Here is a 24701-nt window from a genome sequence, read left to right on the forward strand (position 1 = left end):
CCCCTTTCGTGATCGTGACCTAATTCTCTCCTCTGCCAGGTGGCCGCAGGGTTGACGGGTGACTGATTGGGTTTCAGAGGGCCCTGGAACTACACAGAGTGTTTCTCATGTTGGGAAAGACGTGTTCAGTTTTCCTCAAGTTTTAAGATTTAGTGCCTCCCCCTAAAGTGTTGCAAATTTATTTATTTGCTATTTATTTGACTCAGAAAGTAGTCTTTTGGTGTCATCAGCTAATCTCTCCTTAGCAGATTTGATCACGGAAAAGGCGAGACTGCCTGTAACGCTCCATGTCTGTTTTCCTCTGGCGTCTTTGCAGGACTGGACATCAGATGGGTGGACTGCTACTTCCCCTTCACTCACCCCTCCTTCGAGATGGAGATCAACTTCCACGGGGAATGGCTGGAGGTTCTGGGCTGCGGGGTGATGGAGCAGCAGCTGGTAAACTCAGGTACGGGAGGACCCAGCGTGTGGGCATAGGCTCTCCTGGGGGGCCCTGTTCCCAGGGAGCCCCACGCGCGTTCTGTCTGCGTCCACATCTGCACCCTCCTGCAGGGCTCGCTGCCCGGCCTCTGTGCTGGCTTCGCCCTCCGGACTTTGCGCTGCGCTCTGGGAGGGCACCATCTCTCTCGCCTAGTTTTGCACTGGCTTCTTGGTCTTGGAGCTCTTCCTTGTCAGCTCTGGGTGTTGGGCTTGCACTGACGATGTCGTGTTTGTTGATTGGCTGCTTTGGAATCGCCCACAAGCCTTTGAGGCGTGTCCCACGAGAGCTGCCTGTCTTCCAGACTATTTAGGAACAAAGCCAGCCTGTCGTCCCTTTTTTGTTCCCACTGCGTTTGGAACTGTGCCCCCGGTTCAGCAGATGTTCCGTAAGTGCTGAGAACACAGTGTAAGACATGGAGGTCTGTCGTGTCTGCTGGTTTGTCCTCGACCCTCACTGTTGGCTGGACCACCCGATGCGGGGGGGAGTGGAAAATGGGGGCTCTGATGAAATTCCCCCTGGACTATAGGAACTTGAGAAGGATCTTTCCAGCTCTTTGTAGGGCCATTGTTTCATGAAAATGATTATTTCTAGGAATTCTCCAGGGGTCCAATAGTTAGGACTCTGCCCTCACTGCCAAGAGCCTCGGGTCAGGGAACTAGGATCTCACAAGCCACAAGGTCCAACCTCCCCCACCCCCCAAAAAAAAATTATTTCTAAACTTAATTTCAGAGCTGTGAATTTTTTTTTTTTAAGTCATGGTCAGAATTTAAGTTTAAAAGTACTTTATCACGTTGTGAGTCCCCCAGGGGAAGCTGGCTAAGATTGGGCATCAGGGTAGGAGGGTCCCTGTGTGAGCAGGAGGAGGAGGGGGAGCTGATGCTGATGTCTCCACCGCCCCCCCAGGCCCCCTCCCCATGTGGAAGGACATGCCCTGTGTGGCCGGGGAGTGAGGCGGCTCTGGCTCAGGCTGGTCACTGGCCTCCTGCGGCAGCAGACCGGAGGGGAGTGGTCCCTCTTGGGGACTCAGAAGTGAGGATGGACCCTGGGTTAAGGTCCAGGGGTGAGAGAATGAGGGTGGAGGGAGACAGGAGACGGGGAATCGGCGCTGCCTGGCCTGGGCCGTGGGGCCCGGCCTGGGCTCAGACCCAGCCAGCTCCGGGGTTCCTCTCCACTCAGCCCAGCAAGGCTCACGGGAGAGCCCAGCTCGGGGCCACACGCTTCTCGGATGGTTCTCCAACGTTTGAAGGTCATTCGTGGAGAGGAGGGAGCAGAGAGGTGCAGAGGAGGGCCGGTGAGTGAACGTGGGGAGGCGGGGCCAAGTGTCTGGAGCGGCAGGAGTGCTGTCTGGACAGCTGTGTCTTCGTCAGCAGCTTGTCTAACCCCGCCAGTCTCTGTTTGTCAGAGCTAAACGAGTGCAGAGACGCCTCCCTCCAAGTTTCTTTCTGATGGTTCGAGGAGGCGAGCTGAGCACAGGCTCTGGCACGTAGCCAGTAAAGGTGCATCTCTGACGTTATTGAACAGGTTTTGTTTTGTTTTGTTTTTTTCCAGATGGTGAGAGCCACTTATTAACAGAGAGCCCCCTTAGTTAGAAATGTTTAAACAGAGGCTGTCCAGCGTGGCATAGAGACAGTTTCTGGTCAAATAGAACTCGATTTCCTCTGTGATCTTAGTATCCGTGATGCTAGATGGAGTGAATAACTTTAGAGGGAGGAAGACTGAGGGTGGTAAGAAACATGAGAATCAAAGATACACATCTTAATAGAAAGCACAAAACAGTGGGAGCAAATATGTGAGCTGTTATCTCTTCTTGAGTAGGAACTAACTTCAAAAAACAGAAAAAGGTGCCTTTGTTTTGCTTTATTTTTTAGACAAAAGATTTGCTGGATCCTAGGCTTCCTCCCAGGGGCACCTGGTGTCCGGGACCAGCGCTCAGGACGCAAATCAGGGAGGGTTAGTTACGAATCAGCTGTTGCTTCCTGAGTCAGTCGTCTCTTCCTCGTGCGTTGCCAGTATCCTTGATAGGTTCTTATGAGGTTTATTCACACAGTAATTGGCTGAATATAGTCCCTGAAACAGGTTCCCAAGTCATCACTGTACATTAATGACGCTGCTGTTCTGCAGTTAGATCAGCCCTGTCAGGTAATCCTTGGAGGACATGGCGAAGTAGAAAAAGAAACAAAAAAAAAGAAGACCCCTGAGATGCACATGTGTCTGATAGAGTCACAGGGTGGTGGGAGGTGCTTTCGGTTGTTGGGACATGTACACATAAAATTTAAATACCTTGTGAGAGAGAGAGAGAGACCGAAGAAGAGGAAGAAGAGGTGCTTTTATAAAAGAAATTCTGTGTGGGCTTTTCTGTTTGAACTTGAAGTTGTCACGCCAGAGCTCTGCTCCGTGTTGTCAGATGGGCGTGTGTTTTGACGTCTGTAGTCGTAATCCTTAGACTGCGTGCCAGGCGGCCACTAAACACAGACTGCGGGCGCACGCGCCGCCAGCTCTCTGTTCTGAGTCCCCTGGCGCAGCAGAGCGCTGGCTGGCTCTGGTCACATTGCCTCCCCTCACTTGGCCATTCTTATTGCCTTTCCTCTTGCATTTCCCACCGCCAGCCCCCGCCCCCCTGCGCCCGCACCCCACTGACTTTTAAAAATAGAAGTTCCAAGCGATGTTAGAATCAGTCATTATAGTCTCCATCTTCATGGTTCTTACAGCTGTTCAGTCGCTAAACCTTGTCTGACTCTTTGCAACCCCATGGACTGCAGCACGCCAGGCTTCTCTGTCCTTCATTATCTCCTAGAGCTTGCTCAAACCCATGTCCATCAAGTTGGTGATGCCATCCAACCATCTCATCCTCTTCCGTCCCCTTCTCCTCCCGCCTTCAATCTTTCCCAGCATCACGGTCTTTTCCAGTGAATCAGCTCTTCGCATCAGGTGGCCAAAGTATTGGAGCTTCAGCTTCAGCATCTGTCCTTCCAATGAATATTCAGGGTTGATTTCCTTTAGGATGGACGGGTTTGATCTCCTTGCAGTCCAGGGGACTCTCAAGAGTCTTCTCCAGCACCACAAGTCAAGAGCATCAATTCTTCAGCGCTTGGCCTTCTTTATGGCCCAACTTTTGTATCCGTACATGACTACTAGGAAGACCACAGCTTTGGCTATACAGGCCTTTGTCGGCAAAGTGATGTCTCTGCTTTGTAAAATGCTGTCCAGGTTGGTCATAGCTTTCCTTGAGGTGCTGCTTAATGCTGAAATACATGGTGACCGAAGAGGTTGACGGGGCAGTGACACGAGCCGGTGTCGGCTGAGCCCCGACTGTGTGCCAGCAGCTCACGAAACGCCCTGGAGGCTTGCTTCCGTTTGACCTTGCCTGCAAAGCTCTGGGTGGTTGCTGTTACTCTCCCTCTCTGGAGCCTCCGAAAGGTGATCAGAATGGCTGGCAGCACCCCTTGCCCAGATCTTTCGGACAACAGTCAGTTACTATATCTGCTACCTGAGTAGTAAATTGTATGATTTTGAAGTGGCTAGAAGTCCTTCCAAATAAATGATTCTGCTGCACATGGAATGAAGAGCTGGAACCAACAGAAACAACAGCAAACAAAGCTGTTTGTTCTGTGGTTATTTATCACCCTTGCTGCGGGACCCTGCCCCCATGTGGGTTACCTCTGTGATCAAGTGCATTTAATTAAAGGCAAAAGATTAGATCGCTAATTTGAACAGGCAGTGAAAACACTTTATGACACATTTAAGTTGACTGTGGCATATGTGTGTTTTTGCGCACAGAACAAGATAAGGCTCTTCTGGATAGCTGAGAGAATTTTATTTCTTCTCCCTTAAGTTACGGCGCCTTCAGCATCGCTCTCCAACCACTGAGATCTGGTAATTGTGATGTGGGCGGCAACTGCTGTCCTGATGACTTGATTGTTTTTCCCTTGAGGAGACGTTTTGAAGACAGCAGTGAGTCACGTCTCCAAATTCTACACACTTCTCTCCCTTTGGGCTGACTCAGGCCGCCGTCTTTCCAGGTACTATACGGATCAGGAAGACAGAAAACATCACTGGGCGACCGTGGGCTGTCATCATGCCTGGAAGGAATTTACCATTTATTGAAAAATTTAGAAGATTGTACACAGGCCAGGGAGGAAAGGCTCCATCCTGGGAAATAACTTTTTAGGAAATGGAACCACTTTCTTTACCTCTTCATTAAAATTTAAAACTTGACTCTTTGGGGGGAAAAACCTTATAAATATGCACATGAACGGTTTCTAGTTTTAAACAATCATTCTTTTGTTCATTTGTTTGTCAAATATCTCTTGAATTACTTCTAAGGCTGTAGAAAAGCAAAAAAAGCATCGTCCTGGCCGTTGAAAACAACGCAGCACACCCAGGCATAAGCATAAACGGTTAGAGTGCCACATAAGCATAAACGGTTAGAGTGCCACGTGGCGCGTGTCTGTAACAGAGGTGCAGTGGGCGGAGCTGGGGAAGACAGTGCCAAGCCCTCGTCCTGGTTACACGCAGGGTAGAAGGGGACCTCCACTCACTGTGGTCTGCTCTGCAGTGTGGCGTGAGCATCCCAGCATAAGGAAGCTTCCTGCTCACAGGGGTCATGTCCTTGATCTTTGCCTGGACGTGCAGTTGACACACCTGATGCTTCTGTCACTGTCTAGGTGAGACCCTGTTCTCCGTCTATCCCTCTCCCTGGCGACAGTCTCTAAGCTCCTGCACACAGCTATATCACGCAGTGTCACCGATCTAAGCTGGTGAGCTCCCAGGTGGCGCAGATCAAGACCGTCCGGGCCCGTGTAGGACGCGAGCGGACGTGCCGCCGTGTCTCCTGCATCGGCAGGTGGATTCTCAACCGCTGGGCCACCAGGGAAGTCTGATGTTTGCACTGTTTTGATGCCTTTGGCGTTGCAGTAACTTTTGAAATCGGGACGTGTGAGTCCGACTTTGCTCTTCCTCTCTTCATTCTTTACTCTTTGCCCTGACGTGCTCAAGTCTCCCTAATTAAAAAATAATTTCTTCCTTAAAGTTATCCTTTACTGAAAGACTTCCTTCTGATACTTTATCTGCCCCGCTCTCGTCTCTGTCTCTCTGTCTGCTAGTTATTTGCTGTATCAGCCAGCCCAGGGTCCGTCACTCAGCTGAAGAGTTGGGACACCATACAGGTGGGAGCCCCCGTGTGTCCCCTCCCTGTTAGCGCTTCCCCCGCCCCATGAGCATTCACTGTTCTGAATTTGTGTTGTCACCTTAATTTTCTATGCATTTCGTAAACAAGTGAACTTTCCCCGGCTTTTGTGCTTTAACACGTGGAATCACGCTGCCTGTCCTTTCCTGCAGTTCTCCACGCGGTGCTGTGAGGCTCATCTCTGTTGTCCTCTGTGGAGTTTCAGCTCATTCATTTTTCGATGCTCAAGTTCTAGTGGGTGAATGTGCCGTAGTTTGTTCATCTGTTTAAGGGACATTTGACTGTTTACAATTTTTTTTTTTTTTTGCTGCTTCAAATGCTACTTGTGCGCGTTTTTTTGTATATCTTGCATGTATAGGACTAAGAGTTTCTTAGAGTGATGTTTTATTTAGCTGTGGAATTGCTGAGTCAGCACTTCTGAACATCTCGTGTGCATGCTAAGCCGCTTCAGCAGTGCCCTGCTCTTTGCAACCCCATGGACTGCAGGCCGCCAGACTCTCCTGTCCATGGGACTCTCCAGACAGGAATCCTGGAGTGGGTGGCTATGTCCTTCTCCTGGGGGTCTTCGGGGCCCAGGAGTTGAACCTGCGTCTCCCTGCAGCTCCTACGTCGCGGGCACTTTCTTTACCGCTGAGCCGCCAGGGAAGGCCTCAGTGCCTGAGCTCTGCCGGTGTCTCCCGGTGGTTTGCCAGAGGAGTCGGGCCGATTTCCACAGACGTTCCCGTTGGTCCACGGCCTCTCTAGCGTCTGACTTCGTTCGGCTTATTTGGCCAGGCTGGTGAGTTCAGAATAGTCTCTCGCTGTGGTCTCGTTTACATGCAGCTGCCACTGAGGTGGGTCACATTTTAACATGTTTATTCGACACGCACAGTTCTCCTTTTGCTCATTTTGGGTGGGGCTCATTTTTCTCTTTGTTTTTAACTGAGTGGTAGGAATTCATTTATTTTGAAGGCTAATTATTTGCCACTTTTATACATTACAATTATATTCTCTAGGTTGTGGCTTTTCTTTCTTTCTTTAAGTTGCTCTCTCATAAATGGAACATCTGTAGTTTTTACCTGAGTAGCTTTAAGTTTATTTCTATAACGTCATTCTCCCAAAAAGTCACTTCATCAGGGAATGTGAGTGGGTGTAAGCTGACAAGTTCTGTTAAGATAACCCTTCTGGTTGTCATACTTGATGCCAGTGGTTTAAGTCTCTGATATTATTGCTGTATCATTCATATTTTCCATGTGGGGGTTCTGAATACTGAATGACATTCAAGCATCTTCCTTCTCTCTCCTAATGCTGTCAGGCTTGGTCCCGCCCTCTGTGACAGTTCTGGCATTTGGAAGGCAGATTCTGGGACACCTTGTTTGACTAGGAGACACAGCTTAGAGCTTGCTTGAGCACCCCAGTTATACCGTTTGCGCAGAATTTGATTTCTTTCCTTGTATGTTTTGCAGTTCTTCCTGATCCTGCTTAGAATCCATGCCATCCTTCCAATATTTCTACTATTGTAACAAAAGCAAATATTTTGGTAGCTTGATTCAAGCTGTAGTTTGTATATATGTTTCTGATGTTTTTGCAGCTGTAGTGTATGTTACATACCATCTGTGGCATCATTTCTATCCATAGGAGACTTCTGGAAAGCAGAGATTCTGCCCTGTGTCTTATTTTCATCATCTAAGGTCTTGGATATTTAGCTGATATAAAGCAGTTGTCCTACCATCAATGCGGACTTAATTTTCTATTTTCAAACATTTTGAGGCCGTGCCGTATACTGTGCTGGAAATCTTGGGCCAGTCCTGAGGGTCTCAGTTTCTTCATCTGTAAAATAAGGGTCTTAGATGATATAACCTCCAGATTTCCTTTCAGCTCTTGGATGCCGTTATTTGGTTTCCTAAACAAGCCAGTTGGCTCCCCTAGTGGCTCAGTGGTAAAGAATCTGCCTGCAATGCAGGAGACCCAGATTCGATCCCTGGGACAGGAAGATCCCCTGGAGAAGGAAATGGCAACCCACTCCAGTCCTCTTGCCTGGAGAATCTCATGGACAGAGGAGCCGGGCAGGCTACAGTCGATGGGATTGCAAAGAGTCAGACACGACTGTGCCATTCACTTTAATAACTTTGACCCTGAAACAAGCCTGAGATGTGTGTTATTAATACACCGCACAGGGCAATGTGTTTTGTTTTAAAACACCACGTGGAAAACTGCACTGAAGGACTGATGATTTCAAACTGTAGTGTTGGAGAGACTCTTGAGAGTCCCTTGGACAGCAAGGGGATCAAACCAGACCATTTAAAGGGAATCAACCCTGAATATTCACTAGAAGGACTGATGCTAAACTTGAAACTTCAATATTTTGGCTACCTGATGCCAAGAGCCAGCTCATTGGAAAAGACCCTGATGCTGGGAAAGATTGAAGGCAGAAGGAGAAGGAGGTGACAGAGGATGAAATGGTTAGATGGCATCAACCACTCAATGAACATGAGTTTGAGCAAACTCCCGGGAGATAATGAAGGACAGGGAAGCCTGGTGCACTGCAGTCCGTGGGGTCGCAAAGAGTCGGACAGAACTTAGTGACTAAACAACAAGAATTGAAAATTGCATAGCACTGGCTTTTGGTATCTCTGGTTGGTTAATCAGGTCTCTTCCCCAGACCCCTTAAAGAAACTCTCTAAGACTGTCAAAAAAATTTTAAGAAGGATGCTCGTCTAATTGAATTTTATTTAAACTATTTATGAGCCCCTTGCTTCCTAGAGTCGCTGCGGCTTTGTAGGCAGGCCGTGATGTGCTGCTACTCGACGGCGCAGTTTCATTTTCTCCCCTGCAAAGAGGCAATTTGGAAGTTTAGGAATTATTTATGGCACCGTGGGGATAAACACAATCTGCTAAGTAATTTTTTCAAGATTCGTTTCTGCATTTTAGGCTGGAAGCAGTGTCTTCGTGCAGCAGCCATACCGTCCTGCCCGTGGATAAAAGGAAGTGACATCGTTAGGCAAAACAGGTTCTCAAATTGTGTTTTTAATGGACGTAATTCAGGAGTTGGCCAAGTGTAGCATCTCTCAGATCGTGTGACTTAGAATGCTTATATCATTAAGGGTTTTATAGGATAAAGGGGGGAAAGGACATGGCAACCCACTCCAATCCTCTAACCTGGGAAATTCCATGGACGGAGGAGTCTGGCCAGCTACAGTCCGTGCATGTGCAAAGAGTTGGACACGACTGAGCGGCTTAACAGCAAAACACAGGAAAAAGAAGCCTCGATGCCCAGCGAAGTGTGGGACGGAGGGAGCTGGAAAAGCCGTGTGTCTAGTGGAGAGTGTCTCTGAGCTGGGCGAGTGAGCAGAGCCCAGGCCTACGGGACTCAGAGTCCTGCCAGGAGAAGGTCCCTTCTGTCGGGCGCGTCCCCAGGACACCTGGAGTGATGCTTGTCCATCGGCTGCTGGGGTGACTGTGAACCAGGAGGCCTGCAGCAGTGTAGTTCGGGGCAGTAATGACAAAGCACAGTAACATAATGCTTCTTCAGTTTTACCTTGAGGAGTGCCTTCAATGTGAAGGGAAGCAGCCAATATCAACATTCATAATTTAGCACGTTCATTTGATATTTCAGGCTATTTGTCTACAGAGTCCTAGAAATGGAGGGTTTGTGGGTTTTGAAGGCATTAGGAAGGGAAAGCTCTCAAAACCCATTATTGGATGCTTCCAGGTATTAGATCAGCCTGTCCCTTCTCCGTCTGCTCCTTCAACACACGTTTGTGAAGTATCGGCCTGGCAGGCGCCACGCAAGGGGCTGCAGACACAGGGGTTTCCACCTCCGAGGGGCGCCCCATCCAGTGGCGGGGATGGCAGGTCGCAAGCTGTGTCCCTGGGGCTGTGATGACAGTCGGAGGAGGGGAGGTTCCTCGAGAGACAGGCAAGGCTTCCCCGGGGCCGTGACGCCGGCCCTGAGCCGGGAAGAGGAGCAGGCTCCATGATGGCGTAGGGAGTAGCGGACTTTTCCGGGCAAAGAGTCGGGCCTGTGCGGGACATGCAGGGTGGGCAGCCACACTGCAGGTTCTGTAGAGACAGATGAGCGCGGAGCGCTGGGAGAACCGGGGCCGGGGTCACGTGGAGGCCGAGGTCCGCCCTGGAAGGGCGCGGAGGGCAAGACAAGGACCTTCCACCTCACCTTGGGGGAGCACGCGATTGAAAGATTGAATCGCTGTGGAGAGTGAGTCCAAGAAATGCATCTTCAGCGGCAGGAGATGGGTGCACAGTCTAGAGGGAGTGTGACAGCGCCAGGGGGAGGGAGGGGCCCTTCCTCCAGGCAGCGGGTCTGGGGGTCCCCTCCGGGTCCGTGCGCCCAGGGCCCGACCTCAGTGTGCTGAAGAGGGCACCCTCTCGGGGGCAGGGTCCTGCTTGCAGCTTTCCCGGGCTTCGTCGACACCCAGACCTCCGGGGTGCTCACGTGTGCCCCCCAGAGCACCGCAGGGGTTCCAGGGCTCACTCTCCCCGCCGCCCCCGCTTTGGTACCTTCGGTTACGTTAGTAACCAGCATAGCTCCCCTCTGCGTCTTGGAGGTTTGAAGAGGAGGCAGATCTCCTTGGAGGTTAAAGAGCTGACATCTTACTCCTGTTTTAGAGAGAGCTCTTCTGGATGCTGTCAGCCGCCAGCCCTACGGAGCCTGGATTCCCTCCGAGAGGACACGCACGCGCTGGGGGCTCCAGACGGCGGCTCAGGCTCCCCTTGGCGGACCTCCCCGCGTCCTCCCTGTGCCCAGGGCTGTCTGCTTCCCGACGAGGAGTGGCATGACCGCGTGCAGGAGGGGGTCCACGGGATCCTGGGGTACAGAGACCTGCGCCTCCAAGGCCAGACCTGAAGGGGTCCTTGGGCTCGTCCTTTCTCCAGGTCTGTGGCCCTGTCACTGGTTCGCGCCATCAGGGCCTGTCCTCCTTGGCCGTGGCTGGTGATTTCCGTGCCAGCCATGGAGGGGCCTGGGTGGGAGCGTCTCATTGGTTGCACGTCCCTCCTGGGTCCTGTCTTGGTGGTGCTGGAAGAGTAGCGTGGAGAGGACCCAGGGGAGCAGAAAAGAATCCTTCCTTCTGGGGCCTCCTGGCTGCGGCCAACCCTTCCGTCGACCACTGCGGGGAGGGTGTACGTGTCCCTGCAGAAAACACCGGGAGCTTCAGACCAGACAGAGGGACCGTCACTGACAAATCCATTCATCCCTTACCACTCCTGAGTCCCAGGGCCTGAGTGAGAAGATGAGAATACCAGCATGCACCACCCTGGTCTGGGACGGAGAACAGATGAGTCCATGGGCATGACCTGCTCAGCCCAGTGTCTTGGGCTCAGTCGCTCAGTCACGTCCGCCTCTTTGCGACCCATGGACTGTAGCCCGCCAGGCTCCTCTGTCCATGGGATTCTCCAGGCGAGATGCTGGAGTGGGTAGTCATTCCCTCCTCCAGGGGATCTTCCTGACCCAGGGACTGAACCCATGTCTCCTGTGTCTCTTGTACTGGCAGGCAGATTGTTTACCCACTGAGCCACCTGGGAAGCCCCAGCCACATGTCTGGTGTTCGGTAAATGATCAAAGAGTGTTAGATTGTTTCTTCTCTTACCTTAAGCCTTCCATCTTTCGGAGAGTAGTTAAGTTGGAGATGATTCCAGGCATCATTCACTCCGTGCAGCTCCTGAAGTCGCCTGTTGGCATCTGCAGCCGCTTGTGTAAGGGCGGTTTCTTTTTGGGGTGGGTGCAGAGGAAGACACCAGATGCTCCCAGGCCTCCGTGACTTGGCAAGGTTAGGGACCACTGGTGTCACCTGGCCCCCTGCCCTTGCCCAGGAGGGCTGAGGCTCATGTGATGAGGCGGTTTGAGGAGCGTGCGGTAGAGAACCAGACGCAGGTCTGCGTGAGGGTCGGGACCCATTCATGACTAGTAACCCCGTCGCCCTGAGGACCTTACTCAGACAAGCAGAATTCATTAGGCGAAGGCACTTGTTCCCCAGGAGGGCGAAGCATGCATCACTAGTTTTTGAGGAAAGGGCCAGGGAGGCAGGGAGCACCTGTTGGGAGCTAGATGCTTGGCAAGTGTAGATGGATAAGACAGCGCCCCTGGCTTCAGAGAACGAGTGGTCTAATGAGGGCTCCAGTCCCATGCAGACCCCGAACCAGGAGGGTCATAGGCCGGGGACGGGGGGTTGGCAGCCAGGGCTGTCGGGGGTCCCGTACCCCTCAGAGCTGCCGTCCGACCTTGATGCTGAAGGCTGCCCAGGACATTGACAGGTCAGGCCTTCTTGCAGAGGGCGGCAGGGCACGGGGCTTCTGAAGGGGGGGATCTCTGAGGACAGCCCTGCGGTGTGACTGGGGGGAAGATGTGGGCGGTGGGTCCAGAGGGGTCTGGGGGCGATGACCTTGCCTTACAGGTTAGGGAGCGTGGGCTTCAGACTCGGGTCACTCGGCCAGGGGACGTCCTCAGGGCGTGAGGGGAAGATGAGCAGGAGACAATCATCCATCTACGATGTGAACTTATTTCCAGGTCGCTTCCCCGCTTGTGTGTGCCTCTGTGTGTATCCTCTCTTCTGCTGACTTCAGTTTTTTTTTTTTTTTTCCTTTTTCTATTTGGATCCTTCTAGTTTCTTTTTGGTTTTTTTCTGGCCACACCTTGAGGCATGTGGGATCTTAGTTCCCTGAGCAGGGATTGAACCCGGACCCTGGGCAGTGGAAGCACTGAGTCCCCACACTGGACCAGCAGGGGATTCCCAGGTTCTCCCAGTGTTTAATGCAGATGCAAATGGCTGTTCTTTTTCTTTCATGCTTAATAAAAGTGGCGTACTATACTATATTTTTTTACATCTTTTTTTGTTTTCCCATGTCAGTAACCTTCTGGAGGTCTCTGTATGTTGGAGAGTCTGTCTCCACCACGTGTGTGAGCCATACCGTATTTACCCGGTGCCACCAGTGCTAAGCTGAAGGCTTTCTGTGTTGTTTCTGAGCTTGCTGCCCACGGCGGCGTTTCGGTGAATCCCCGTGGACGCGTCGTGTTCCGTGCACCAGTCTCTCTGCGGGATCCGTCTCTAGAAACGGACGTGGGGCTTCCCTGGGGGTCCAGGGGTTTCCAGTGTGGGCGTGGACTCGTTCGAGCCGTCACTCCGCGGGTCTTCTCCGGCTGCCTCTCCCACCTTTTCTGCACTTTTCTGAAAAGCTCCCAGGGGTTCTCCGCGAAGGTGGTCGGGACACTTCCCTCGCTTTGCCTGCCACAGCTCCCCTTCAGGAAGGCCTTGGGACGAGCTTTGCTCCCCGACAGTCACGTCGTATTTTCAGTGTGATTGGAGGTGCCGTCAGAACTTTCTGGGTCACTGCTGTTCCTAGATCTGCATTCAGAGTTTACTTTCATTCTGAGCTTTTTGTCTGTTTCCTAGAAAAGTTACTTTTGGATTAATTTACATATAAAAGTCCGGTGTTTTCATCTGGTTTTTATCCTGCCACTTCAGGTATGGTGAAATAAATGAAAATGTCTTCAGACGTTGACTGCTAAGGCTTTATTACCAGAGGCAGCCTCATTATGTTTGTGGAAATCCGGTGTGCTTTGAAGGAATTAATCTAGCCTCACTCGCAATCTGTATGTGTTTACATAGAATGAACAAACATTACATTGCGTTTCATGAAAATTCAATTATTCCTGTCTCCACAAAACACGCTCTGCTTCGTATTTAATTCTCAAGGAAGTCAGTGTGATGATTCTTGAACTGTCGTAAGAATTGGGGCTCTCGAGCTCCCCGTTTTCTTTTATGATTCGTGGAGAAATGGCTAGTGGGCCCTCGTCACCCTGCAACCCTGGCCCTGTGTTTGGGGGTGTGGACCACTTCTGTCTCCATGGCATCGGGCTCCTATGAGCTACACATTCCTGCTAGATTTTTCTTAGAATTAAGAGAAGCCAAGTGAAGGCTGACACTGTCCACGATTAATGCAGTGGAATCCACTGTGTGTGGAGTTTATTCGGAGTCTGTGTGATGGTTATTCAGCTTGCCAGTTTCTCCCTGAGACCCTAACCTCCTTGAGGGTAGGAACCACTGTGCGTTGGTCCTGGTTAGCGGCTGCAGCGTCACAGGTATTGAGCAGATGCGCTGCAGGTTTTCAGCGGGCACAGGTGTCTGTGATGGAATCAGGGCGGTTCCGCTCAGGTCGAGGGCCCAGGTGCCCGGCGTCCCTGAGGCGCAGGCACGGGGTGGTGCAGGATTGGAAACGGAGTGGTCGGGAGGGTAGACAGGGCCATGGGGCGGACAGGGACGCTGGGGGTTCCCAAACAGGTTACTCGGAGAACTTGGTGGCCCCTCAGGTCCTTCCTGACCGGCCTTGGCTGCCCCTCCGGCGCCTGCTCGCCCCACTCTCCCCTGCAGACGCCCCTGCAGGAAGCCCCGAGGTGCCGCGCGCACCTTCCAGGGCTCCTGGCGCTTGCATGGCCTCCGGGCAGAGGTCGGGTCGCACGGTGCCTCCACGCTGTTCCTGAGCAGTTGATTCTTTACCTCTTGGCTGCCCTGCTTCACACGCGCCTCACCTTCAGCAGGTTCTCAGCAGACATTTGGTCTCCCCTGGCGGCTCAGACGGGAAAGAATCCACCTGCAATGCTGAAAACCCCGGTTCAGTCCCCAGGTCGGGAAGATCCCCTGGAGGAGGAAATGGCAGCCCACTGCAGTACTCTCGCCTGGAGAATCCCATGGATGGAGGAGCCTGGTGGGCTACAGTCCACGGGGTCGCAAAAAGTCGGACACGACTGAGTGAGTGACACTTCAGTAGATACCACCGCGTGGATGAAGGAACACATTTTGGTGCAGATTCTCCACATCTGGACTGAAAGGTGGATTGGACGGAGCGGGGATGGGAGGCAGTGAGTTGGCTGGGAGTGTCTTCCAGTCCCCTTGGAGAGAAATGTGAGAGTGTCAATTACATCTGCGGCAGCAGAAATCCAGGGAGGAAATGGATTCTGGAGGCTGGAGGAAGCAGAGCTGACGGCCCGAGACGCACGAGATGGCATCACGCTGAGCGGAGGAGCCGGGGGAAGCGGCAGAGGAGGCAGGCGCCAGACGTGCCCTGCATCACGCCGCCCCCGCTGTTCTCATGGGCGATGGGGAGGCCCTTCTGTGTAGGTGTGGTTGAAAATCACCTTATCTAAGGGTCAACTGCCTTGGTTTCAGAAACTATGACCAAAGGTTCTACAGCAGAGTAAATTGTGGGATGCTGAAGCATCCTTTGCCTAATTATTTGATTATTTAGATTTATTAATAACAGTTCTACAAAGGCTCCGGGAGACAATAGTGACTTTTATGGAAAGAGATGCATCTAGTAAAAAATCCGAGGGAGAAGAAGGCAAAAGAAAACAAGATTAGGAAAATGAGAAATCTGGGCTAGGGTTGGGACCGAGAAACACACGTTTGTCTCCATTGTTGTCAGTTCATTTCAGTTCAGTCGCTCAGTCGTGTCCAACTCTTTGTGACCCCGTGAACCGCAGGATGCCAGACCTCCCTGTCCATCACCAACTCCCGGAGTTTACTCAGACTCACGTCCATTGAGTCGGTGATGCCAGCCAGCCATCTCACCCTCTGTCATTCCCTTCTCCTCCTGCCCCCAATCCCTCCCAGCATCAGGGTCTTTTCCAGTGAGTCAGCTCTTTGCATCACGTGGCCAAAGTATTGGAGTTTCAGCTTCAGCATCAGTACTTCCAATGAACACTCGGGGCTGATCTCCCTTAGGATGGACTGGTTGGATCTCCTTGCATTCCAAGGGACCCTCAAGAGTCTTCTCCAACACCACAGTTCAAAAGCATCAATTCTTCTGCACTCAGCTTTCTTTACAGTCCAACTGTCACATTCATACATGATCACTGGAAAAACCATAGCCTTGAACAGACAGACCTTTGTTGGCAAAGTAATGTCTCTGCTTTTTAATATGCTATCTAGGCTGGTCATAACTTTCCTTCCAAGGAGTAAGCGTCTTTTAATTTTATTGCTGCAATCACCATCTGCAGTGATTTTGGAGCCCTAAAAAATAAAGTCTGATACTGTTTCCACTGTTTCCCCATCTATTTGCCATGAAGTGATGGGACCAGATGCCATGATCTTTGTTTTCTGAATGTTGAGCTTTAAACCAACTTTTCCACTCTCCTCTTTCACTTTCATCAAGAGGCTTTTTAGTTCCTCTTCACTTTCTGCCATAAGGGTGGTATCATCTGCATATCTGAGGTTATTGATATTTCTCCCGGCAGTCTTGATTCCAGCTTGTGCTTCATCCAGCCCAGCATTTCTCATGATGTACTCTGCATGTAAGTTAAATAAGCAGGGTGACAATATACAGCCTTGACGTACTCCTTTTCCTATTTGGAACCCGTCTGTTGTTCCATTGCTGTAAGGAGACATAAATCTGGCTCTCGCTGCCTAATGGTGAAAGGAAAGTGGGAAACACAGTTAATTAACACAGTCTATAGTATAATATCTGCGAGACAAAAGCTGACCCCCCCCCTTTTTTTAGGGAAAGCACAATATTCTGGGCACAGTGAGCTTTGAGAAAATACCCCGACACCTGTGAGACGTGACGTCTTTAACACAGTTGAGTTTCATGGTGTGTGTGTTTTTTTTTTTTTTTTTTTTACATCCCTTGGTCTTTTTTCCTACTGGTATGATACGATTTGCTCTGCTTAACATATAATGAAGTTAATTGTGAAAGATCTCTATAACCCAAATCCACAGATTACTTCCAAATCCCCTTTTCTGTCTTACCAATTGGTCACTTGACAAGTGTGCAGGGCATGTCCCCCGGACCCAGGGGGCACACGTGTGTGGGAATTCCACGAGGAGCTCTCAGCCCCCGTGGGCAGCCTAGCTGTAAATACATGGAAAGTGTGTTCTAGGCTGTAGGCTGAGACCTTTGAGGATGTCTGTCAGTTCAGTTGACGAGAGGCTAGTGTGGGCTGGGGGGCGCCAAAGGGGGTCTGGGCAGAAGGAGTGATTAGCTTGTGATAGCCTTGATGTTTTTATTGTTTAGTTTATGCACTAAACTGGGAATTGAGTCATCAGTTGATTCTTTCAGCACATTTTGAGTTTCGATACAGTCTCTAGAAACATCACGTTCCCTAGTTTGTTTTTGGCATAGAAGTGTGCCTGTTGGCTTAGTCAGTGCTATTTGGGGTTACCAAGGACGCCCTCCATTACACGGCTGCCTGGACAGCGTCTTCTGCCATCTCTCCTAAATGCTATGCTAACCATCCTTATGTCCTAGCTTCCATCCTTCTATTTCAAGTGGTTGGTCCTGTTCTGAAAGCACAAACACCTGTTTTTCGAGAGATGATCTTTTAACAGTTAGGTCTTCATCATTATAATCTCTTCATAATCTTTGGGTTTTCGGTGCTTGGAGGGTGAAGTCCTGCTGGGCTCTGGACCCGGCTGCCCCTCTGCCCCCCACCCGATCCCCGTGGCCCCTGGTGTTCCTGCTTCCCCACCTCTCAGTTCTCCCACGTGCCCTTTCTTCTGCTGGGACCAGCCTGGCCTAGCAGAGGACCCCATGGGACATACCTGAAGCACCTGTGTACTTACTGGCCCTCAGGAGCATCCGTGTCACCATGGCAACGGACCGATGGTGACTATGTCCCTGACTCAGCCCTTCCCCAAGGCTGTGGGCACCACGAGGACACGGCCCAGCACCCCCCAGCCTCTCGCAGTGCCTGCTGTGGAGCCACATCACAAATACTTTAGAGGGTGGTGTCCTCGAGAGGGCCCCTTCTCCGTCTTCCCTGGAGACTCTCTTGGTTAGTGCTTATTCGCTATTTGTTCCTTACTCTGCAGATGGTTTCCAAGCAGCCTTTTGATTTTAAATCTCTGCAGAAGATTCCAAAAAGCCACTCCAAAGGTGATACAAGTCTCTATTTGTTGCCTTTCAAAATATATACACATTGGGTACCCAGGGAAGGTTTTTGAAGCTTGGGTACGTGCTGGTCTCTGGGGAGCCAGCAGGGAGGGCCCGGCGGTGAGGGTGGTAGTCGAGGAACGTCTGATGTGGTTTACAGAGCAGTTTCAAAGCAGAGTGATGGAGGCAATCTCAGAAATTCTAGGCAGCGGAGCCGTAGAAGCACAGAACGCTGCTCTCCTTTCATTGGCCTGAAATCAGAATGTCTCCCCCTCCAGCTCCCTGTTGGTGTTTGTTACCCTTAATGTTCTATGTCACGGAGGTTCGGTCTGTAAACTGCTGCTTTCTAACCTCATTGCTGTCAATTATAAGGCATTGAAAAAGTGGAAAACCGGGGGTGACACGTGGGACAGTATCGAGACCTTCACCCTCAGCATCCGGAGACCGGGGGTGGCTGTGGTCTCAGCGCTGACCAATGGGCTGCCTGGCTCCAGGGGATCCTTGGGCACCTCCGTGTCCTCATCCATCAGAGGAAGAGCCTAAGAGGACATTTAGGGTTGTTCACAGTCTCAGCTTTGTTCATTGAGCAAATGTCTATCATGCCAGCCACTGTCCCAGGCCCTCGGGGCACCGCAGAGCACAGCCCAGCCAGCCCTCCGGCCCCGCCATGGCCCGTGTGCCGGGCATTTGAAGGTGGAGTCGGCTCTAGCTCCTCTGTGTGATTGGAGGGCCCCCGGGCAGCAGGGCTGGAGAGCCGACCCCGGCCTGCGATGACCGGTGGACACCCCACCCCCGGGCCGTGGGGCCGCCTCTCACGGCCGGAAGCAAGGGCCAGCGGTGAGGACTGGGTGGCCCTCGTCCTGCTCCCTGCCCCGTCCGTCCCCGTGTCCCGGCCAGCGTTCTGACTCACAGCACGGGAGACAGGGAGGCAGAGGTGGCCCCCTCGCCCTGGCCCGAGTCTTCCTGCCGCTGGTTTAAGCTCCTGTTGTGACACCCTAAGGGCTCCGGGATCCCCCACGCCCTGCCCTACAGACTGCGAACACCCGCTTTGCCAGCCAGCCTTGAACCACTGTCCTCGCCCTTCCCTCCCTGCGCCCGTGATCATGGGGGTGGGCGCGAGCCCCCTTCCCCTGGCTGCTCACAGCTCCAGGCCCCCCTCTGCCGGCCGGTGTCCCCCGCCAGGTATGGCCGCGCCGTCACAGTCGGCTCGACGGCTCTCTCTGACGCTCAGGCCCCGGAGCTGCCTCCCCCCGCCCTGACCCCCGTCCCCCTGCACTGTCCGCAGCGTCCGGGGCAGGGCTGGCCACCATGCGCGGCTCCTCTGCGGCTCCCCAGGGCTGGTTGCGGAGTGCACTGTGACTGGTTCTCCTGCCCTATTTCCCGGAGTTTACCTTCTGGTATCATTTGAGGATTTTGTGTTTAACCTTCTAGATCTGAGCTCCTTGACAGCAGGGCCTGTATGTGTGTTTTTTATTTATTTTTTAATCCCTTGAAGCACCCGGTTCCTGGATGTGATGAAAATTTAATGACCTGAAATAAGCAGAATCAAATTCTTGGAGAGTTGGATTTGAGAGGTGGAAATAAGCCTATGGTTTTCCTTCCTGTTTCTCTGGGAGGGGGTGGAAACCGAGTCAAAGAAAGACTTAAAACACTCGTGCGTGGACGTCCCAGCGAAGACCGGACACTGGGGGTGTCGCCGAGAGCAGTGGGAGAACGGCGTGGTTTTCAGGGCCTCCAGGCCTCTCCCTCCGGGTGTGAGCGTCTCCAGCCTCTTGCGCTCGTCTGCGCTGCAGACTGAGCTCGGCCTGCTGAAGGCTCCCCGGCGCCAGCGGAGCCCCCGCGTCACGACGCAGGGGGCCTCAGGTGCTCTGCCGTGGCCCCCCTGTGGCTGTCGTGGGGCCTCTGCCCGCGGCCGCCCTGTATGGGCCGCTCAGCCCCAGGCACGGCTCGTGCATCTGCGCCCACCCCCGGGCCTGGGGCCCTTCCCTTGGCCCTGGTTCGGCCCGACTCAGCCCCTCGCCGCTCCTTGGGTCTGCCTGGGTGTAATCCTTCCTGAGCGTGGTGAGTGAGGGCTGCCCGCGCTGGAGACTGCTTTGCCCTGCTGTGTCTATAGCACCTGCGGCTGTGCAGGGAGGCGGGGAGCCCAGGCGGGCAAAGCCGGCCTTCCTGCCCGGGGTCCTGCAGCCCTGCCGAGCAGGAGCTCTCTCTCTGATGCCCGGGGTCCTGGAGCCCTGCCCTCTCTTTGACTGATTGGACCACCACCCTCCGTAGTCTGAAATGCACAGAAACTCACAAATGCAGAGAGCTGGATGTGATCTGAATTTCTCCCCTCTCCCAAACAACTGCTAATAATTGTGAGTTACCGGCAGCATACCGTGGGGATCTTCTTTTCCACATGGGGATCATGCCTGTCAGCCTGGGACAGTTCTGTGACCCACCAGGTCTGCTGAAGCTGCCGCTCCACCCAGAGCCTGTCAGCAGGGGACATTTTCACTGTGTCTTCTGCCTAGTCAGAATGTCTGTGGTTTCTTATTCCTGAGAATGGCAGGGAGTAAAGGATTATTTGTTTCCCTTGGTATTTTTCATTTTAAGAATCAACACAGGCAGATTTATAGTGTTCGCAAACATGCTGGTAGCAGTTTGATTGCGGGAAGAATGAAACTTCGCTCAGGCAAGCACAAATTTATCTGTTGTGGGGAGAAGCGCCATGCCTGTATAAATGGCACAGTTCTGCCCCGAAGATAAATTTTAACAGAGGCGCTGGCTGTGGCTTTTATTCTTTTGTTCCCTCAGCTGCGTTAGATTAAAAATTAAAGGATCGCATATATTAATTTGACTGAATGGAATCGTTGAGCGGGACGTGTTGCTTCGTAAAACTCATGCATTGATTGCTCCACACGTGAAGGCTCACAGAACCGCTGGAAACGGGTCCATGAGAGCAGCCCGCAGGGACGCGAGCCGCCTGCGCCGGCTGTCGTCTGAGCTGTTCCTCAGACCTGCTTTGCTTTCAAGAAGAAGAAATCAGTTCTCTGTGTTTCTGGAAACCATGGCTCTTGGATACTTTAGAAGCAAATTTGAATTTAGGCAAGCTAATTAACCTTTAGCTCAGAACGCTGGTCTTTTCACAGCTGTTTTTAGATAGAGACAGTTGCTAGTGGTTGCCTCCAACTTATTTCAGATTCTTTCTCTCTAAAAAACCGGGCTATGCTTTTTAATTTGACCCCCCGGTATTCTGAAATGTCGCTTTGTATCTGGTCTTTTCCTATCGCTGTAACTACAGTTTTATTTGAACTTGTCCTTCTTTTGTGCTTTTGGTTTGCCGTGACCCGGCTGGCTTTCAGGACAGGAGAGTGAGGGGGAAGCGCCCAGTGTGTGCTGCCCATGCCGGTGGGCCCGGAGCGGCTGTCTGGGCATGACTCACGTGCATCTGTACCCGCTGGGCCTCAGGCGTGGAGTGATGGGAGAGTCCAGACCACTTCATTTTCTTCTGACTTTTGAAGATTTTTCTTTGTATTAAAGTTTATTGACTGTGTAGTTGAGGGGTCAGAGAGCTGAACCAGGATGAGGACAACCCCCAGCGTCTCCACCCTCTGCCCCTCCGCACGGCGTCCCCGCTTCCTCCCTCGGAGGCAGCCAGGTTCCTGATCTGCTCCATCTCCAAGTAACACACCCACGCTGCTACTTCTTGATTTCTCCCACTTCAGACTCTCTTTTAACTGTCTGGTATGGAATAAGAGGATTTAGCCCTCTCTGCCCCACCCTGCTGGTGGCTCAGAGGCTAGAGAATCGTGCTGCTAGGCTGTCGACCCAGGCTCGATCGCTGGGGCAGGAAGATCCCCTGGAGGAGAGCGTGGCAAGCCCACTCCGGTGTTCCTGCCTGGAGAGTCCCAGGGACAGAGGAGCCTGGGTGACTTAACACTTTCACTTTTCAGTGATCAGAAGAGATGCTCGTCAAGCCTCCCAGAGGTGCCCGTAATTGGAATGTGGCGGGGCTAGGTCAGCGCTCCGCAGTGGGCGATCGTGACGAGCTAAATGCCGTCCGCAGGTGCAGCAGCAAACTAGGATTCTCTTCTCTCTCCTATGCCGCTTTTTATGCAGTTGTCTTTGCTTATTTCTCTATATTTTTGTTGTCCTTTAGACACTAAGTCGTGTCTGACTCTTTGTGACCCCAAGAACTATACCCCACCAGGCTCCTCTGTCCACGTGACTTCCCTGGCAAGAATACTGGAGTGGGGTGCCATTTCCTTCTCCAGGGGATCTTCGCTCCCCAGGGAGCGAACCCGGGTCTCCTGCGTTGCTGGCAGATCCTTCACTGCCTGAGCCACTAGAGAGAGTGAGGCCAGCAGTAAAAACCTACAGTCACCAAACATCAGAGCTGGAAGGGCCGGGAGGGCACCTTATCCATTCTTGGCAGGGAGGCAGGGGTATTCGCAACCCAGGACTTCCGGGTGATGTCAAACACAGCAAGGTAAACTCTTTCAAGAGCTACAGTGTCATGGAAACCCTCGGGTCAGCAGCATCAGAGCTGATGCTTTTCTAAGTGGTATTTCTCATCCTGCAGTGCATTGCAAAATAGAAATCTTAAACTGTGAGACACTGCACATCTGTAGTCAGAGTTAACTCAATATTTCAGAGCATGTCAATTAGATCTTTTTTTCCCCCCTGGCTGGTAACAGGAAAAAAAAAATTAGCCATATAATGAAAGGAGAATTTGTTTGATGGTAAAGTAAGGTTGTATCTTATGATAACCAAATTCCCTTTCATAGTCTCCTCAAATGTTTCATAGTTAAAGAGAGAACTATTTAAGGATAATCTATAACATTACAGAAAGAATACTTATTTTGTAAAATACAGTTTGACCAGGAATCTTCAAATCAGCTTCAAAGGGGGCCACTTCACTCATAAAACATAATCACGCAATTATAAATACTGGAGTTTGATCTTTCAGCTTTTTCCTATCACAGATTCCCTGTGTGATCCATGAACCATTTCACTTCCACACAGTTAGCAAATTACTTACACTTTTGTCTGAGTGGACTGCCCGGGATGCTGCGGGGGGTTCCTGGTCTTAGATGAACAGGAGAAGAGTGAGTGAGAAAAGCGGGGAGGGACCCCTGGGAAGGAGGGCGGTGCGGAGGGTGTCCTGTGTGCGGGCTGCGGCTCTCTCGGAAGGGCGGGGGTTCAGGGTTTCTGTCTCTGGACTCTGTGTCCGTGGTTACAGATAGAGATGCACATTTGTCGTGGTATCTCGTAACCCCCTCTCCAGCTAGTGTGACAGGGAAGATGTGAAAAATACATCTTCCTGACCATCTCGGTTTGCTGGAGTCTAGTCATTCTGAGGCTCCTTCTCAAGTGGCGCCGTGCTAAAGAACCCGCCTGCCAATGCATGAGATGCAGAAGACGCAGGTTAGATCCCAGGGTCGAGAAGATCCCCTGGAGGAGGAAGTGGCAGCCCACTCCAGTGTTCTTGCTGGAGCATCCCACGGGCAGAGGAGCCTGACAGCCTGCAGTCCACGGGGCCGCAAAGCCTCGGACACGATTGGGCACAGCACAGCCATGTTGAGTCAGATGGGATTTGGGTCCTTGGAGAGGGCCGGAGACTGACGCAAGCCCTCGACACGGTGGTCTCAGTGGGGCCTGTCCTCCGCCACTGCCCCCTGCAGTCTGACCGCTCCTGGGGGCGCTGGGGGGCAGCCCTGTAGTCAGGGCCCCCCGTCCTCCCCCGCTCTGGGCTCCCCCCATCCTCCCCCTCCCTGGGCTCCCCCGTCCTCCCCCCCATGGCCCCCCCGTCCTCCCCCTCCCTGGGCTCCCCCGTCCTCCCCTGCTCTGGGCCCCCCTGTCCTCACCCCTCATGGGCCCCCCTGTCCTCCCCTACCCTGGGTCCCCCCGTCCTCCCCCACCCTGGGTCCCCCCGTCCTCCCCCACCCTGGGTCCCCCCATCCTCCCCCTCCCTGGGCTCCCCCGTCCTCACCCTCCCTGGGTCCCCCGTCCTCCCCTGCTCTGGGCTCCCCCCGTCCTCCCCCTCCCTGGGCTCCCCCGTCCTCCCCTGCTCTGGGCCCCCCTGTCCTCCCCCACCCTGGGTCCCCCCATCCTCCCCCACCCTGGGTCCCCCCGTCCTCCCCCTCCCTGGGTCCCCCCGTCCTCACCCTCCCTGGGTCCCCCGTCCTCACCCTCCTTGGATCCCCCGTTCTCCCCTGCTCTGGGCCCCCCCGTCCTCACCCCTCATGGGCCCCCCTGTCCTCACCCTCCCTGGGCTCCCCCGTCCTCCCCTGCTCTGGGCCCCCACGGGCCCACGAGGCCCTGTCCTGGCCCGGCTGCTCCCCGTCTCCCAGACTCTGCTCTGTGCACCCCCCACATCAGCTGGACAGACTCGGGGGTGATGAGAGGCCGATCCTGCCCCTGGACACGTCCTTGTCCTTCTCCCTCGACTGCTGCTCAGGCCCACAGAAGCCCTTCCGCGTGCACGGCGGGTCAGGACCTGTGCTGGCGGCCCACGGCCACGCAGCCGCTCCCACCCGCCGGGTTCTGAACGCCTGGTGTCCTCGCGGTGGGTTTCCGTCAGGGACACTGACTCAGTTCAGGGCTGAACTGACGATGTCCCTTGAAAAAACCAAAGGCAATGGAAAAATAGGTGCTCTTGGCTTCTAACAAGAGGAGATATAGAAGCTGAACAGAGCTTTCATAATTTCGGCTTTTATTGAAGCCGAACAGCTTGGGCATTGGATTCTGCTGTGTTCTCCAGCGTAGTTCACTGGTGAGCCTGGTGGGTTTAGGATTCCAGGGGCCTGGGTTCTGGCTTCGCCACTTGGCAGTTGTGTGACAGTGTCGATGACGAGATGCTTATTCCCTCTGTGCCTTGTCCCCCTAACTCAGAAGTGGCAGTAATATCGGTCCTGACCTTGAAGAGTTACACAGATTGAAGAATATTACAGGTGGACCACTTAGAACTATTTCTGACACAGCGAGAGTTCAGTGAATTTTAGCCTTGAATATATTTTTATTTAGTGTATTGTTATTATTACTATCATTACCAGCATCTTTCAAGAATAGTTAATTTCTAATAAAGAAGCAGAATTCCTTTATTAAACGAAAGTTGCTGTCCAATGTCAGCTCCGCACAAAATTTGTATTTGCAGGTGTTAAAATGTTACTAAAAGGGTCATTATTTACAGAATGG

At 52.6% G+C, this 24701-nt stretch overlaps 1 protein-coding gene across 6 annotated transcripts in view; it reads left to right on the plus strand.

The window, feature by feature from the left end:
* The window catches only part of FARS2 (phenylalanyl-tRNA synthetase 2, mitochondrial), a 312626-nt gene that overhangs the window by 81816 nt on the left and 206109 nt on the right, over positions 1-24701 (plus strand). For all 6 annotated transcript variants that reach the window (XM_070456993.1, XM_070456990.1, XM_070456989.1 and 3 more), the window contains one exon: positions 317-448. In XM_070456993.1, the coding sequence (XP_070313094.1) occupies positions 317-448 (132 nt within the window). The remainder of the gene's footprint in view (positions 1-316; positions 449-24701) is intronic.

The sequence above is a fragment of the Odocoileus virginianus genome, chromosome 27, assembly GCF_023699985.2.
Source record: "Odocoileus virginianus isolate 20LAN1187 ecotype Illinois chromosome 27, Ovbor_1.2, whole genome shotgun sequence".
NCBI classification, from domain to species: Eukaryota; Metazoa; Chordata; class Mammalia; order Artiodactyla; family Cervidae; genus Odocoileus; species Odocoileus virginianus.